This window comes from Dryobates pubescens, chromosome Z, assembly GCF_014839835.1.
Source record: "Dryobates pubescens isolate bDryPub1 chromosome Z, bDryPub1.pri, whole genome shotgun sequence".
NCBI lineage: Eukaryota > Metazoa > Chordata > Aves > Piciformes > Picidae > Dryobates > Dryobates pubescens.
The window spans coordinates 116,485,100-116,502,641 of record NC_071657.1 but is presented as its reverse complement, the minus strand read 5'-3'; the positions used below and the strand labels follow the sequence as shown (position 1 = coordinate 116,502,641).

Sequence of the window (17,542 nt, the reverse complement as noted above, 5' to 3'; positions counted from 1 at the left end):
TCCACCAATCATAAAGAGAAAGCCATAATTCATGCTGAACACTCTTTTTGATGCCTACACCACAGCAGGTGAATCTAATCCCTGATGTGTAAACATCCAACATAGTGCTCACAGGATCTCTCTTTCCTAAGAGGGTCCATTCTGGGTGTTTCTAGTCCTAATCCTATTTGCTATAGAAGTCACTAGGAAGGATGTAAGCAGGCAACAATGTGTCCCTAGGACATTGTCCTGGCCTGAGGTCCTTTGGAAATTGCATCCTTCAGCAGTTTGTAGTTTGGTAGCAACATCCCCAAGTTTCTTTAGAGCTCTCTTCCGCCAGCATCTCATCCTTGCATCTCATTAATGATTGTCTGTCTGCTTTCTCCAAGATTTCTTTTGCAGATTCATTAATTGGAAACAGCTACTATAAGAACAGCTACTTCCTCCCCCCCTCCCCATTTCTTCTTCCTGTGGGTTAATGTCTCATACTTTATTCATCCGTTCTGCTTCATGAACATATCGATGTTAGGAGGCCATCAAATGGCTGATAAAGTCCACTATGGCAGAAGTGGAACAACCAGCATTCCTGACTCCAGAAACTCAGATACCCGTTTCTGACTGGCTACTGCCTGGAGTGCAAAGCCTGATAGCTGGGTGGACCAGAAGGAAAGATCAAAGAAAGGTCTGTGGGGGAAGTGCTCAGGATAGAACTTTTGAGAAAACAGAAGGATTCAGATCCAAAGGGTCTTTTCTCTGCAAACTCCTATAAGACTCAACTTTAGGAGAGGTCAGTGACCACCTATTTAACCCAATGGAACTGAGAAAGAAGATCTGGGCATTGAAATCATTAATAACAAAGTTCACTAAAAAGTGAATGACCGGAGAAATGCCAAGGAAAGGAAACTGGTATCAGATGAAGGCAGATGAGAACAAGAGAAATACATTTTTAAAGGAATTAAATCAAGGAGAAGGGAAAAGAAATAAAAACAACTTCAGCAAAGAGAGTCCAGTAGCAAGTCTAGAGACAAGACAACTGAAAAAATATTAAAAGAAAGGCAGAAGGGTGAGGAATCCATAGAGAAGCAAGCACTAATAAATAAAAGAAGGAAAGAGAAGAGAAGAGAAAGAGTGCAGTAAGCAAAAGAGGAAGTACAAATCTTATTTGGGCCCTTTCTGTATTGATCCACCAAACCTATACAGGTCAAAAGGGTTCAAAGATGGTCAATGAGAAAGTGTTTCTCTGTGACACAAATACTCTGTAAAATAACAGAGTGAATGATTGTCATGCTCTCCAGCATTCACATCTAATTTAGAAGGGACGGGGACCATTGATTCCTACCTATCAGGGAAGAAAAACAGACTTCCAAAAAGCATTCAAGACCCCAAGGTAGACTCAAGGATCAGAGTTGTGAACATGACAATTGCATTTATCAGGGTAAGTCTGAATCAGATGTGATGGACAGAAGTCACACCAGAAACACCTACCCTTTCTGCTATCATTTCACACTCAAGGAGAAAGTTCAGCCACAGCACAAGGAAAAAGAGTCTCAAACCTGGACAAATTGCTCACCTCTGCTGGGCCTAAACCTGTGCATTAACCTCTTCTCTCATGGGAAATGTTAGTTCTGGGGCATCCAGGTTGGTGGTGCAAACAGTTAGCAAACAGGGGCCACAGGGCTTAGCAAACAGCTTTGTGGCTCCAAGTATAGAATCATTGAGTGTTAGGGGCTGGAAGGGACCTCTAGAGATCACCTAGTCCAATCCCCCTGCCAAAGCAGGGTCACCTAGGGCAGGCCACACAGTAATACAGCCAGGTGGTTTTGGGAAGTCTCCAGAGAAGGAGACTCCACAACTTCTCTGGGCAGCTTATTCCAGTGCTCTTTTTCCCTGACAGTAAAGAAGTTTCTCATGTTGAGGAGGAACTTCCTGTGCTCCAACTTACGCCTGTTATTCCTTGTCCTATTACTGGGCACCACAGAAAAGAGACTGTCACCTTCATCCTCACACTGACCCTTCAGATACTTAAGAGACATTAGTCAGATCCCCTCTCAGCCTTCTCAAGATTAAACAGCCCCAGTTCTCTCAAACTTCTTTTCATAGGAGAAGTATAAGCCACAGCTTTATGAAAAATAGAGACACTGAATACTTTTCCCCCTTAAGAACCATGCATGCAACAGTCTAATGTTTAATCAGATCACTAACTCCAAGAGAGGTCAAGTCAGCCAACTTGACACAACCAACTCAAGCCAGAGCCAGACACCCTCAGAAAAATGAGACCCAACTGCCCAGAAACTTTCACAAAGTTTTGACCAGTATTAGTGGGTGGTGGCAAAAATTTACCCTCCCAGTCGTCCCCTCCTGTAATGGGGTATAACCTGGATGGATGCATATCTCCAAAGATAGCCCCAGAACCTGCAAGTGAATGCCTCTTCAAGCATTTTCCCAGAAGGCTTGAAGCAGCCCTGAATCCTGGCTGTGTGCTGTGGTCCTTAGTCTACACCCTGACTGCTAAACCTTATCAACGCCCAGTCTTACCCTACAGGTAAGCCTTGCAGTCATTTCTTTCCCTGCCACATTGATCCTGCTCCTTTTGCCAAATACAGTCCCACCACTCAGAGTCTGCAGCTAATCCCTAGAATCTGCCCTTGCCCATCCTCCTGGCCCAGCCTGGATATGCCTGATTCTTCAACCTGTTTCCTGTCACTTCAACTTCTCTTATCCCTGGATTTGTGACTTGCAATTTCAGACCCAAGACTGGCTTAACTACAGTTTCCATCCAATCTCATTTGGACACTGAACTCAACTCCAGAGAGCATTTCCAAGTTGCAGCCTCCTGATGTTGAATTTGGTCTGACATACTTGCAAACAATTTCAGTCCCTTGGACAAAATGCAGGGCAATATTTGTGACCTTTTAAATATGAAAGATTCCGTCTACCCTTAACCAAAGGAGTATTTTCTTATCTTCTAGCAACAGACACCTCATAATTTGTCAATGAGCATGCTAATGTGAACAGGCAGACAACCCCAGCACTCCCACTGCACTTTCTTACCATTTACACACAAGGCAGGTCCTACTTGACAGATGTACAGTAATGCTGCAGTAGAGTATGAAAGACTTGTGCTAAAGGGGCCATGAGGGTCCCAAAACACTTCCTCCAGCACTGGGAAATTTCACAGAGGTCTACTGCTACCCAAGAGAAATGTGTGTGATCATGAACAAACAAACAGGGGTTGGTTGAGGGGAAAGCAAATAGAGCCTAACAGAGCTGAAAGGTGTCACCCAGGAACTGATTTGCACATCTGAATACCCTCCACCAGGATGCCTGCAATTTGGCCAGGAAGACCTGGCTTACAGCAGCACTGAAAAGTAGACACATCCTTAGACTTTCCACACCAGCTCTTCTTGTTGAAAGACTGCACAGAACTATTTTTATTGGACACTGCTTGCTTCCAGGAGTGAATTAAACTAAACTGAAATTATTCAATAAATTTAACACAGCTTATCTAACTCACTTTGAACACACATTAGATGGTTCTCGCATGCCATCTGCATTACAGCTAGAAACTACTGTCAAAGCAATGTGAATGCTGGAGAAGAAGAAATGAGTTGCCACAAGTATCTCAACACATCAGTAAATGGCACAAAGTGAGGTAGTATTTTTTAGGAGACTCCTTACCTGAAGGTGGGTCCATTCTGTATTTATTCTCTTGACACCAACCGACTGGTCGAAGTCTGCAATCCAAGTAAAACAACCACTGGTCATAGGATTCAGTCTCCTCCAATCCCACATAGCGAAGGCGTAATCTTCCTCCAACATTTTCAACCACACTAACTATCCAGTACTGAAAGGGATTCTGGGAATCCTGCAGCTCTATTAAGGAATCAACTGTAATGAGGTCTACAGGGTTTTTTCCTCGCAGAGGCTGTTTGAATAGAAGCAAAACTCCTTATTTTAAACTTTATTTGAAGACTTCTCAAGGAAACAGATGACAGCAGAAGATTATTTTTGTTTTTCACACCATCATCCAAGCGATCAGCAAACAGTCTGTTCTTCTTCTATTTTACCCAATGTCTTCCAAGTGCAAATTCAGAAGTAAAACAGAAAACAACAGTTGTGCTAATTTCTCAACCGACATCATCAACAACAACAAAAAAAGAATAATAGAAGGTGGAACAGCTCATAAAGCTCCTTAATTCAGGATGCTCCTGAACAACTCCAAGCCCAGTTATACTAGAGGACTTCAAACCAAATTCTCATTGATTGCAGCTGATAAGAACCAAACACAGGAACTGGACACTGGTATTTACCTAAAAGGCAACTACTTTGGGCATGACCCTGAAACTGTCCTCAGTGTGTTAATCTTTCCCAACAAAGGCTTTACCCCATCCCTACTGGCATATAGAGCAAATTACTCCCCACAGCCATGGGTGCAAGAGCCTATGGTGATTGCTCCGAAGACCAAAGCCAATAGTAGGTTCCCACCAGCTTCAGTGGTCTTGGGATCAAAGTCCAAGGCACACAGGATTTGTTGGGTCAAGCCACCATGCTCAAGAAATCCCAGGGACTGTGGTTATTTGCTTACAGTATTTTCTGTGATCCCACTTTTGCAACCATTTACACATGTGCTTAACTTTACACCTACAAAGCTGCCAACCACAGGCATTAAAAAAACATGAGCTGCTTTGCAGTGTGGTACCTTTGGGGCTTAGCGTTTTTGTTTTGTCATTGTGAACATCTCTGTGTTGTCGAGTGTTTTTTTCCACTAACCTAATGGTTAGATTGCTTCCTTTTTTTTTTTCCCCCTTCTTAAATTTAAGTTTCAGTTCTCACGAAATTCCAATTTCATGGATTTAACAGCAGCACTGAGAAACACCCAAAAATTCGGGGTCATTCGTCTCCAATGGAGATGCTAAGCACAGGGAAAATAAATTAAAAATCAAAAACTCCATTTGACTTTCTCCCCTGTGTTTGCCCCCATTCTACTTAATTAAACAATATAAACTTTTCACTGTATTTTTTTTCTAATATTAATTCTATAAATCAGGGTCAGCCCAGAGTGGTTTTTTTCTAGGGGTGGTTAGAAAAAAAGGAAAAGTCTTACTTTTTGGGGGGGGAAAGGGGAGGAAAGGGGAGAGGAGAGGGGGAAGGGAAGTTCTTTTTCCTACTGAATTTTGAAAATATTCCAAATTTTGGCATGCAAGTGATTTCCACAACATTTCAATCCACAAATAACGCACGCAACGGAATGAGAATTTGGTTGAAAAAAAACAGAATTAACTAAAATTTTATCACATCTGCAGTTTTAACCAGCTTTATGACTAATACACATTTCTCAGAACAACGTATTTGCCATTATAAGCCGCCACTCTATAGCGTGAGCTACAAGCTCCAGTTTCTGTTTAATCTCTTCCAATATCATTTCATAGCAAAATGCAGTGTTCCAATTTAATAACATAATAGAAATCTAATGGGTTTGAGGTTTGGTGTTTTTTTTTTTTATTTTCCCTCTGCTTCCTTGCAACAAAACATTCTTTTAACACAGAATGATGGTGTGTTCATTTAACTTTTAGCTCATCATAAATCCCTGGCTCTATAAAAGCAAATACTGCTCCTCTGATTTGTGCGCTGAATTTCAAGCCAAGGGGTTGTCACTCACCCCTGAGAGCTGAACGGCTGAGATTAATAATTGGCTTGCATGAAATATTAACGTTTACCATATTGCAAGAACTCTTTGTATGCGCAGCTAGCATGTAAAAATATAAAAGAAGTATCACCAGATATTGATTTAACAGTGCAAGAACAACCTGCAGCACTCACGAGCAGCAAATCTATCGACAGGGCATTACATACAGACAGCACCAAGCACATAAATTGCGTAAAGCACCACGACAACCCAGGACACACCAGAAAAAGGGTCAGAAACTGTTTGAACCCAACACACTGTTTTCTCTCTCTGCATTTCTGCCTAGGGCTGCTGTTTTTCTCTGCCTGGGCAAGGGAATTGGGAGGTTGGTGATGGCATTGGTATATGCCAGAGATGGTGTTGGACACCACCAGCTTGCTGCATATGCCACCTGGGAAGGGTCCAGTAATGGGGATGCAGCAGACCTCAGGATGTGCATTATTTAGGGTGTGCAAGAGCTGTTCAGCTAACACATTGGGGGACGGGGCAGGGCAGGGGGAGGCGGGAAACAACCACATCTCAGATTGTACAGCATTAATTCTTCCTGCCAGGCAGCTCATACTGCACTGGCATGTTGAAAAGGGATGCAGCTGTGGCTGGTGGGACTGACCAAGGACAAAATGATCAAAAATGGTGCCTGGATGCACACTTGCTTCCGAAAAGCCAACGTGAGCACTCACAGAAAGGTAAAACTATCTATATGCCTTCACCTATATGCCTTAAATACAAAGGGACAGAGAGAACTGTCTCCTGCAGGATGTGCTGTCTCCTCTCCAAATGCCTGCACAGCATTCACATGAGAGCACAGCAGGTCCTGAAGGTGTCCTGCTTCCATGATTTCAAGGCAAATCTGCAGGATTTTTGTCCAAGATCCCAAGGCAAGCTGAGGCTGCCCCAAGTGCAAGTCACCCTGTGATGTGATGCACAGACTGGGCTCTTGGTAATCTGACTTGGAAGTTCAGGTCACCTGTTTGCTGTATCTAACAAGGCACAGAAGAGCTGTGTCCTTCCTATGGACTCCCTCCATGCTCTCCCTCACCACCTAACTTTGAGTACCCATCATTCTAAGCATAATACTACTACATCTTAAAGACAAAATAAGGTCAGAAGCCGAGGGTCAGAAGCAGAGCCAAGGCAGTACAGCCAAGGCAATGTTGCCACCGACTTTTGGCCAGCACTGGATCAGACCCTGCTACTGGCACGCAGTTACTGCAAACACAGAACCCTACATGTTGGTAGCACAAAGACTACTGGAGCATGCACATCACCATGCTGTATCAGATAGAAACTGCAATCTAATACATACACCTTCCAGTAAATTTGCAGGTGCAGTCCGGGCGCCAGTCAAATCCTGTATGAGAAACTCTGTCCAGTCCATGTATTTCTCCTTGATTGCTGAGGAGGAGAAGAAAGGAAAAGAAAGACTTAACATAATAGACTTGTCACACATATTTTAGAGGCAAAATGATAGAATGATTTGGCTTCAAGGAGATGCTTCTAAAGGTCATCTAGTTCAACTCTCCTGCGGTGAGCAGGGACATCTTCAACTACATCAGGTTACTCAAAGCTCTAATCAAAGTGACCTTGAACGTTTCTGGGGGGAAGGGGGTGGCACCCACAACTTCTCTGGGCAAGTTGTGCCAGTGTGTCTACCACCCTCACAATAGAGAATTTCAACCTAATATCTAATCTAAATCAACCATCTTCACTTTGAAACCATTAACCCTCATCTTACCACTACACTTCCTGACAAGCAGTTGTTCATCTTTCTTATAGGCCTTCTTTAAGTACCGAAAGGCCACAATAAGGTCTCCCCAGACCCTTCTCCTTCAGGCAGAGCAACCCCAACTCCATCAGCCTGTCCTCACAGGAGAGGGGTTCCAGCCCTCTGATCATTTTGTGTGGCCCATGTCTGGATTCACTCCAACAGCCCCATGTCTTTCCTGTACTGAACACTCCAGAGACACAACACTGCAGTTGGCTCAGATGTGATTTAACAAGTCCCTCTGTATGTTCACAGATGATGTCAAAGAGAAAAAAAAAAAAAAAAAAAAAAAAAAGAGAAGTGCAAATTTTCAGTTCCTTGTCAAGACAACAGAAACTCCAGGTGTTTGTCTCCACAAAGCAAAAGAATTAACCCTGAGAACATTGTATGCCATCTACCAAGTCAATACACTTCCAAGAAGAAAGGCTTAATAATTTATTAAGAAATTCTATTTAATTACAAAAAAAATAACTTTTGATCAAGCCTGTGTTACCATAGGGATCCATATCCACATAGTTTCCTAAGATTTTAACTGAAATGTATAAATGTTGTCCCTGGGATTCCAATTCTGGTTCACTTCTTGTTGAAACACATAAAAGTTGGGCACCAAAAAGAAATTCAGCAAATCTCAGCTTCAGAGATAGAGATGATCCTTTGAATGCATTGTGCATTTACAATTGGAAACCCAGAAACCAGACTTCAATTCCACCTCCGTGTAAAAGGGAATGAAATTATGTTCCCAAAATAATCTTACTCATGTGTGAGATAACTAACAGTGATATGTTTGTGTTGCTAATACAATACCACCTATATAGAAGGGAAAAATAATAAGTGTTTGAAAATGAAAACATTTTCTCTGAACAGAAAAATGGAGACATGGTTTAAAGACCACCACTCCATGAGAGAGCCTAAAAAGGGCTGTAATTAACCATTGTAAGTCCAGAATAATTAAATCATGGAAGTGTTTTGGCTGGAAGAGGCCTTTCAGATCACTGAGTCTAACCATTATTGTAGCACTTCCAAGTCCACCACTATACCATGTACCTCAGCACCACATCTACGTGTCCTCTAAATACCTCAAAGGACAGTGACTCCAACACATCTTTGGGCAGCCTCTTCCAATATTTTAGAACCCTTTCAGTGAAGAAGTTTTTCCTGTCATCTAATCTAAAAATCCCCTAGTGAAACTTGAGGCCATTTCCTCCTGTCCTGTAAGAATGATAGCAGCCCTCATGTCTTGCTCAAAGGAAGCAGAGTCATTTGCTCCACGCTTAACAGTAGTCAGCCAAAAGCAATCCAGTCTGAATCACTTTGTGCTTTCACACACATCAGATCAGGATTTCAAAATGTTTTTAAAGCATCATGACTATGACTTCTCAATTCCTCCCAGAGACAGATGTCAGCTACCACACTGCCCCAACACAGAACCCGAGTTTTTGGACCTCTGAGAAGGTACAATCTCAGTGGTTACAGCAGGAGGACTTCAGACTGAAAATGAAAATATTGTGGCTCCAAATATTGCCACTGTTACCTGAAGACAAGGACATCAAATCAGAGCATTCTCAAAATGCATCCTCAAGCCACCTGCTGCCAAACATCGAATTAAGGAAATGCAAAGGAGCACTGGGTTTGCCCAAGGACAGTTATTGGACATTGCCACAAAACTTGGCACAACATGCTTCTGGCTGGGCTTCCATCTGGCATTCATGCTTGGCACACTTGGACTCCGGCCCATTTTCAATTTACATCCTAAATACCTTATGGAATCCATACAGTTGTCCATGGACAAAGGCAAACACCATTCCCAAGAGAGCTTAGACCGGACCTCATTTCTAAGTTGTGCTCCTTCCCTAAAAGCCAGTTCTCCTAATATCACTTGAACTACACGTTCAGTGCATAGATCTTAATGACTGTAAGAGTGTGTTTAAATGCATTTAAAATTAGCAAACCTTAAACTTTATAAAATAGTACTTGAACTTGCCTGGAAGCATTCTAGAGTCTTTTGCAGCACTGACTTTGCATGATTTCCAGAACATTAACAACCTTTACATTATTTAAGTTGAAGGAATAGCCTGAGAAGAAATGGTTTATACACAGCACTTTTCTGTCTCAACATTCCTGTTGCATACACCTCATCAGTTCCCATCCACCTACATTAGGCTAAAGAAAACAAGCTTTGTTTCGGCATCACTGAGAAGATAGTAATTGTTGTAATGAATGAGTCTGGAGTCCCTCTAGTTCAGACTTCTGCCTCTCACTGTGAACAGAACTCAGTGCATCAGAGAAAGGTGTAAGTTGAACTTTATTTTGGCTCATACCCACAAAGTTGTCAGCCAAATTTTGAATGCCAGAGTTTCATTACTAAGGAATGACAAATGTGATAAAAAGAACATGGTTCAAACTTTCAAAGCTGGCAGGAGGGGGAGGGGGCGAGGAGGGGGAGATGGCAGAATAGGATTTTAGAAGTCGACAACAGATTTTGAGGGCCTCCATCCCCAGATGCCCAATTTGAGATGCCTTAACGGTGCCTGATTCACAGATCTTGCTGTCAGTCAGTCCCCCTTCTAATGCTTCTCTAAAAAAACTCTTTCTCCTTTTTAAAAGACCTGTGCCTCACATCTCTCTGACACCTAGAGGAGATACTGCCATTCTCCACAGTCAGATCTGGATTACAAGTTCCCAAAACCCGAAGTGCCAAGGTGACCTTTTTTTCAGACTAAACAGACTCAGCTGAAATAAAAAGCGGCTCCCACATTCTGAGTGGTTTGAGGTCCATCCTTCCCCAAATCTAGTATCTGTGGGTTTGCTTTGATTCTTCTTTTCTGGTGCAGATAAGGGACTCTGGAAACCTCTAGGAGAGAAAAGATTGCACTGGAAGTTTTAGGAAAAGGGATTCACACTTTTTTTCCTGTGTCTGTAGATTACAATCAGGCTTCTCAGTGCCACAGTTCAAGTCATTACAATGCAGATACTAATTTTTAGTAGTAATGAAATTAATCTGAATTACCAGAGTATCTGCAAAAGCCTTTGAGGGCCAAGCAAAATGTTAAAGACATTCAAAGGAAAACCTGCTGGGTAAATGAGAATAGGACTGGTGGTGTGATGCATGGGTGCCCAAACTGAGCATGTATCGCAGGAAATGCTGGTGCTTCCCTGGTTTATCAGACCCATCACCTGCAACCTGAAGCACTGATTTTCGATTGTTAATTCACATTTTTGTTTATTAGCTACAGGAAGAGAGCCAACCGAACCTTTCCTATTGCAGACACATTGAAAGAACTTCTTTTAGAGCCCAGCTGTTTGGCCAACTTGTGGGACAGTAAGGTGGACAGGAGAAAGAATCCTGTTTCATTGGAACCCACTAGTATTGCTACTTTCAAAACCATTTTTCTTTCTATAAATAAATTCAGTGAGTCAGGAGTGCTCCATGGGGCTCAGACATCCATGTTTTCTCCACATTAGAATGGATCCAGCTTTCCAAAGGACCCATGTGAATTTCCCCACCCAGAATCTGTGAAGCTGTTAGCTCCAGGATCTCAGCTAACATCTATTATGCTGTGGGAGGTAGGAGAAACACAGAAGAAAAAAAGCAAAATAAATGTATCAATCCTTTCAAAGACAATCATTTTGTGCAGTGAGGAAGGTCCTTCTACAAAAGCCCCAGAGTACAGAATGACTCCCTCAAACTTTCAAATGAGCATACTCTGATAAGGCCACTTCAACCACAAAGTGTGATGAGCACAAACACAAATTAATCTCACCCTAATTCATGTCACGTCAACTCTTACTGAGCTGCACAGACTCAAAAAGTAGTAATAAACCTTAATGCTAAGAAAGTTCCTGGTACTTCTGCCCGGGTGGCATAGGAGGAAACATCACTCATTCTTCACAATTCAGGGAGCTGACAAGACCAGGAAGTAAATGTTTATACAAATACATATAATCTTCTCCAAGCAGAGGTAAGTAGTGAAAGCTATGTCTGTTGACACACCCACCCTAACCAGACAGCTCATCTGTGAAGATGGCACCTTGGAAAAGGACTGTCAGTCTTTCACAGTGAGGCTCCAAATGCATCCAATGAGGTTTGAGATGTTCTAGTTAACACTGAGGCTACTTTGGAAATTATATCCTAAGCAGGAATGGCCTGCTTGACCAAGATGACAGTAACATACACTGATTGGTCCTCTAGAACACCAGGATTTGATGCTTAAGGACACAGGTGGCCAAGAGTCTCATTATCACTATAAATATCAGATTCATCTTAATGCAAGTCTCATAGTCCTACACAAGGTCTGCTGTGCAGAGAAGTGACCAACATGAGATTGTGCAGGTCTGAGAGCCTGGGAGCCAACTGCAATCAAATCTATCACAGTGAGAGGAAATGATTCAAGAGAAGTAAAGAGAAGATAGCAGAAAAAAAGACTCATTTTAGTCATTTCACTGATGCAAAGGCCACAGAGTGAATTGAACTGAAGGATTAAACAAGTGGATTATATAGAGAGCAGACAGGCATTAGTAATGCTCTCACCACGGAAAAAAGCTTGCACCAGATCAAAGTATAGCCCAAACACAAAGCGTGAGTAGCATGAAATAATGCTCCCAAAATGCCAGTGCTCTTGTAACTGCTTTTCTCTCCAGGTTTAGCAGGAAACACCACAGCCCTGTATGGACTGCAGCTTGTGTACGCAGATGTGCCTCCTTCCTTTGGATCAGGTTCAGTTCATCTTGGAGACAGCATGGGTGGTTGTTTTCACACCTCTGCAGCTCCAAGGCCAAAGGCTTTAAAGCATCTTTTTGCCATAAAAATGCCACAGAACCACCTGCCTTAGAGCAAAGCAGCCCAAAACAGAGGCCAGATCTGCATATTACTGAGCCAAGGTGGGTCCTTAGCAGAGCCAATAGCTCTGCTCCAGATTGCACTCATGGAGGACTAAGTGCACAGACAGAAAAAAAAATCCATCTGTATCTACATTACTACAGAAAGACCTAAGAAAAATCTCACATTTCTCTCCTCAGTTCCTGAGAAGGTTGTAGTGGTACACACCAGCACCCATACTCAGCACTGGGTTGTACTGGTTGAGCCTGAGCCCAAGCTCTGCCGCCTCTTGACAGACCTCAGTGAAATTACCCACATCCACAAAACTGAAAACCCAGTAGTCTTTGCAGCATGCTACCTTTGTCTCCCACAGAGGAACCCAAACCCCTCCTGCCTCCCTCAATAAAAAAATATTCATTTCGGAGAGCAGCTTCTAATTTGGTAGATATTACAGCAGATGCTTAAATCAGAAAGAAAACAGGACCCTTCCAAATTAAGACTCTATTTCCGCACAAGTGACGGTACAGGTCATAAAACTGAGCTCCCCTTCCACAGGGCTGAACTCCATCAGAAAACTCATTGCACTCAACATCCCTCAAATAATAATACTTCTTCCTTCTTCTTTCTCTACTCCACCCCCCCTGTCCCCAATCTCTCTGACTCCCATTCTTCTCTCCCCTTTCCATGCCCTATTGTTTTCTCACTTTTACTCCTTCATCTCATTTTCCCAAGCAAACTTCAGACTGTGGCTGGACCTTCCTGTTTCAAACCTGGACATCACAAAGCAGCTGAAGACCAGGAGCTCTTGCAATGAGGTCAGTGATTGAAGTTCAAAGTAGAATAGATTTGTGTTGTTGGAAAGGGACCTTTAAAGGTCATCTAGTCCCACCCCCTGCAGTCTGCCAGAACATCTAAAACTAGCTCAGGTTGCTCTGAATCCCAAACAACCTAGCCTGCAATGTTTCCAGGGATGGGGCATCTACCAGCTCTCTGGGCAACCTGCACCAGTGTTTTACCATCCTCACCGTAAAAAATTTCTTCCTTGGATCTAGTCTAAATCTCCCCTCTGAGTTTAAAACCATTAATCCTTGTCCTGTGACAACAAACCCTGTCTCCATCTTTCTTATAGACCCCCTTTAAGTACTGAAAGCTTGCAAAAAGGTCACCCTGAAGCCTTATCTTCTCCAGGCTGAACAACCCCAACTCTTTCAGCCTTTCTATGTAGGAGAGATGTCCAGCCTCCTGAAAATGTTTGTGTCCTTCCTCTGGACTTGCTCCAACAGGTCCATGTCTTCCTCGTGCTGAGGACTCCAAGGGTGGAGACAGTACTCCAGGTAGGATCTCAGCAAAACTGAGAGGGCAGAATCCCCTCCTTTCACCTACTAGCCACAGTACCGATCAGCATTGCTCACTGTGCACCAAGGTTTTCAACACTAAGTGCTTAAAAAGACACAGCTTGTACTCTGTGTGCTGACCATGAAACCTGTGCAAACTGCAGCTGAAAAAGACCAGAGCACTGCACACCCTGCATCACCACATTCCCTGTAATCCTACTAACCACACAGTCGAGAGCCAGGACAGCAGCTTCATTCACAACCAGCTGCCACTGCGATCCCGTAAATCTCTGTGCCCTGTCTCAGACCAAGCCTATAATGGGTTCAGATTTATCTGCCTCTCCAGAGAAATAAGAGATTAAAAGAACATTTACAGTCCCATGAAAGCACTGAGTCAAAGGAGCTCCATTCAATGAATATGAGATACTATTATCACATTACCAACACACGGGATTTTATCTAGTCTCCAAGTAGTTGCTGTTTTCGTTAAAGTCTCTTCTCCCAGATCATGGTTTTATATGAAGATTCTCATTGTCTTTCCTTTGGTTTTTTTTCCACCCCCCCCCCCTTTTTTTTTTTTTTTTTTTTTTAAGAACAGTGCACTGCAAAGCCAAAGCATAAGGAAAAACCTTTGAAATCTGAAAGAAGACAATAAAAGGAGAATGCACTATTATTGTTGCTTCTTTATGACTAGATTTTTTTTTTTTCCCAAATCATTCACTTGATTGACAAGAGCAAGAATCAGGAATTTCAGCTGCCAGACTCACTTAAAGAAACAAATAGCACAAATATATTATGGGGTTACAGACGACTTCTACTTCACAGAAACAGCCTTAACATACGCATGGATACTCCTGCCCTTCCCAGACACATGGAAAAGCATAAGAAGCACAAATAGAAGTGGAGTGAACCAGGACCAATTATTTTGGTTGGAAGAGACCTTTCAGGTCACCAAGTTCAGCTATTAACCCAGCATTGTCAAGTCTTTTTTCCTTACTGAGGATGCCCTTGATCCCCTCATACAGATCACTGATAAAGATATTAAACCAAACTGGCTCCTATACTGAGCCCTGGGGAACCACTTGTGACCAGCCACCAACTGGATTTAACTCCATTTACCACAACTCTGAGCTCAGCCATCCATACATTTTTCTGTCCATCAAAGCATCCATCCATCCAAGCCATGAGCAGCCAGTTTCTCCAGAACAGTGTGGGAAACAGTGCAAAAAGCTATACTAAAATCCAATTAGATAACATCCCCATTATTTTCTGTGTTTCAAGTCACCAGAGATCACAGAGAAAGTAGTGTGCCATTACTTCAAATCAATGCATGATACTCCAAAATAATACATAATGCATCATTGAATACCTACACCCATCTATCTACCTACCACTTCAGCACATCAAGTACAAGCTTTCAGGCATGAGGACAAACAAACACCAGCCCATCTTTGAAAACATGAGCTGCCACCACCAGTGACAGGGCCAAAGAGAAGTAATAATATCAAATTATGCTATTCTATGTATGTTAAATTATAATAAAAATGCTTTTCATGTTTGTTTGGGGTTTTTTTGTTTTTCTTTAATAACACAAGATCACCAGCAACCTGTCAACACCTCTGCTGGAGAATCCCCACTAGACCCCATCAACCTCTAAACAACAGAATTTCAATTTTCCCCGTATGTGAAGAACAGCATCTTAAACAGCTTCATAGAGCGGTTTAAAAATCTTTGGGATAAATCTGCTAAGTGCCAACACTGTCACTGTGGCAACTATTCATATTATTAAAAAAGTAACTCCTTCCTAGAACTGGAATGAACAAAAAAAAAAATACATATATAAAAAGTTCTTTGTGGAGAGGAATTATAGCTGCAGAGGACCTGGGCAATTCTTGTAACAAGTTACAAGAATTTCATATTTCGTAATATGAAATGAAATTTATGAAGTCTTTCATATTTCATAAATATGAAATAAATTAAAATATGAGGGTCTCATTAAAAAAAATTAAAATAATTTCTAAACAAGTAATTTAGGTTGTTCCCAAATTATATATAGATATTGCAAGCATTTAAGATATGCAGGCTTCGGAAAGGAAAAAGCATCTCACAAAAATACAGCAACCTCCTAATATTGATAGTTTCACGTTGTCACACATTTGAAGCAATATTTATGCATTATAAAAGTCTTAACATATAAATGTTATAACTAAGTTATAAAGGTCCAAATGACAGAGTCAAAATAAGATGTCTTTATATCAAAATAACATAGAACGCTAAAACAATTTGTTTAGACTTCACCCATCAAAACAATTTGTCAAAAGTGACATGTTCTCACAAAATATTTCCATTTTGATAAAGCAGCATTTTGACAGAAAACGGCTCAATCCAAACATTTGCATTTGGCTTGCTGAACTATATAGATCCTTGTAAACCAGACTGGGTATGGAAATGGGGCGGGAGTACAAGTACTTTCGCTGCTGCTGTGCGTGCCACTGGCCAAAGGGCACTATGCCTACGCTGCTTTTGACCCCTCCCCTCAAGTCCTTCAGGGCAGGGAACGTTCTCTGCCAGGCTAGTACAAAATCCTCCATCAGGCATTTCCAACATAAAATAAATCAGAAACAAATGTAAAAAAAAAAAAAAGGCTGTGAGTGATTTAATGCTATTTTGTATAAAAATTACTGTTGACTTTGGATTCGTTTGAGATTCCTCTGGAACTCACTAAACCTGGAGACACCTTCAAACAACTTTCGTTCTTAAAACTTCAAACGATCTTCTGTTGTTACGTAGCAGAATTCTGTGGTTTGAATTGGATCACAAAGTAATGAAAATGCAGTGCAGAAAATGAAGAAAGAAAAAAAAAAGGAGAAAGAAAAAAAAAAAAGGCATCAAAAGCTGCTGAACTGATTTCCCTGATTTCCTAACAACACAGTCACAAATATCAAGAGTTAGCAACTTCAGAACTCAGGCATCACCTGTCACAAACACAGAAAATCTTCACAGAAAATATCATATAGAAGGGATTTTCATGAAAACTAGAATTTCTAAGCAACTGTGCATCAAAGAATACAAGTGCTCAAAATACAATCCTGGAATCAGCAGTACATTTTAGTCTCACTCAAATGAATGTACAACAGGCTATAAAAGTTATTCCTGGGGACATTCCAATTGGACTCCAGAAGACAATGTTGCACTATGAGAACAGTTAGACATTGGAAACATCTCCCAGGGAAAGTGGGAGCTTGACAGGGTGCTGGGCCATGTCATTTAAACTATAATATTACCTATAAAAGAGGGACCAGATGATCATTGGGGTCCTTTCCAGCCAGGCATTCTGTGATTCTGTGAAAAGAGTCGGTGTACTCCAGTTCTCTAGCCTACCTAAAACAGCCTTACACCATTTCTGAAGGAAAGCTGCTCAGGGTGCACTCATTATGGTCTTGAGCCAAGAAAGGGCCAACATACAGACTTTGATCCACGAATACCCAATTTTGCATGCAAGAGCACCCCTTGATTATAGGTAAAACTGAAGAAAGGCATGGGCACATACTTTAAGTTCTTGCCTGAAGAACTCCCCTACAGTTTTTTCTATGCAATTGCACTGAATTTCAGTATAATGTGACTTTGCCTTCCTGCGGCCATAGAGTGTTTCCAGGAATTATCCACTTACATTCTTGTGGACAAAACAAGCAAGTTCATGAGCAAAAAATTGTCTCACTGTTCACAGTAGACTTTACTTCCTAACATCCTTCAAGTCCTACACAGACATGCACACTAATCCCCTCAGGTATCTCTAGACCTTAATTAACTTAATTTTTTTAAAATAAAAAAGCAGTGGGTGGTTTGGGAGTTGCTTTTCACTTCCTGAAGGTTGCTGTGGCCTGTGTTATGTCTCCAATTAAGCTGTAGGAATTACAGGTGGAAGGAAAGGTTGATGGATGTGGGATGCTGTGGGAGAAAAG

The 17,542-nt window shown here is 41.8% G+C and overlaps 1 protein-coding gene across 2 annotated transcripts in view; it reads right to left on the bottom strand.

Annotated features, from left to right (window-relative positions):
• Positions 1–17,542, bottom strand: part of SFMBT2 (Scm like with four mbt domains 2) — a 121,928-nt gene that overhangs the window by 60,794 nt on the left and 43,592 nt on the right. The window contains exons 5-6 of one of the 2 annotated variants that reach the window (XM_009900248.2): positions 6,972–7,060; positions 3,658–3,904 (exon numbers count right to left, since the gene is read on the bottom strand). In XM_009900248.2, coding sequence (XP_009898550.1) covers positions 3,658–3,904; positions 6,972–7,060 — 336 coding nt within the window. Of the gene's footprint in view, positions 1–3,657; positions 3,905–6,971; positions 7,061–17,542 lie in introns of those variants that run through there. The other variant, XM_054177977.1, reaches the window with a different exon arrangement.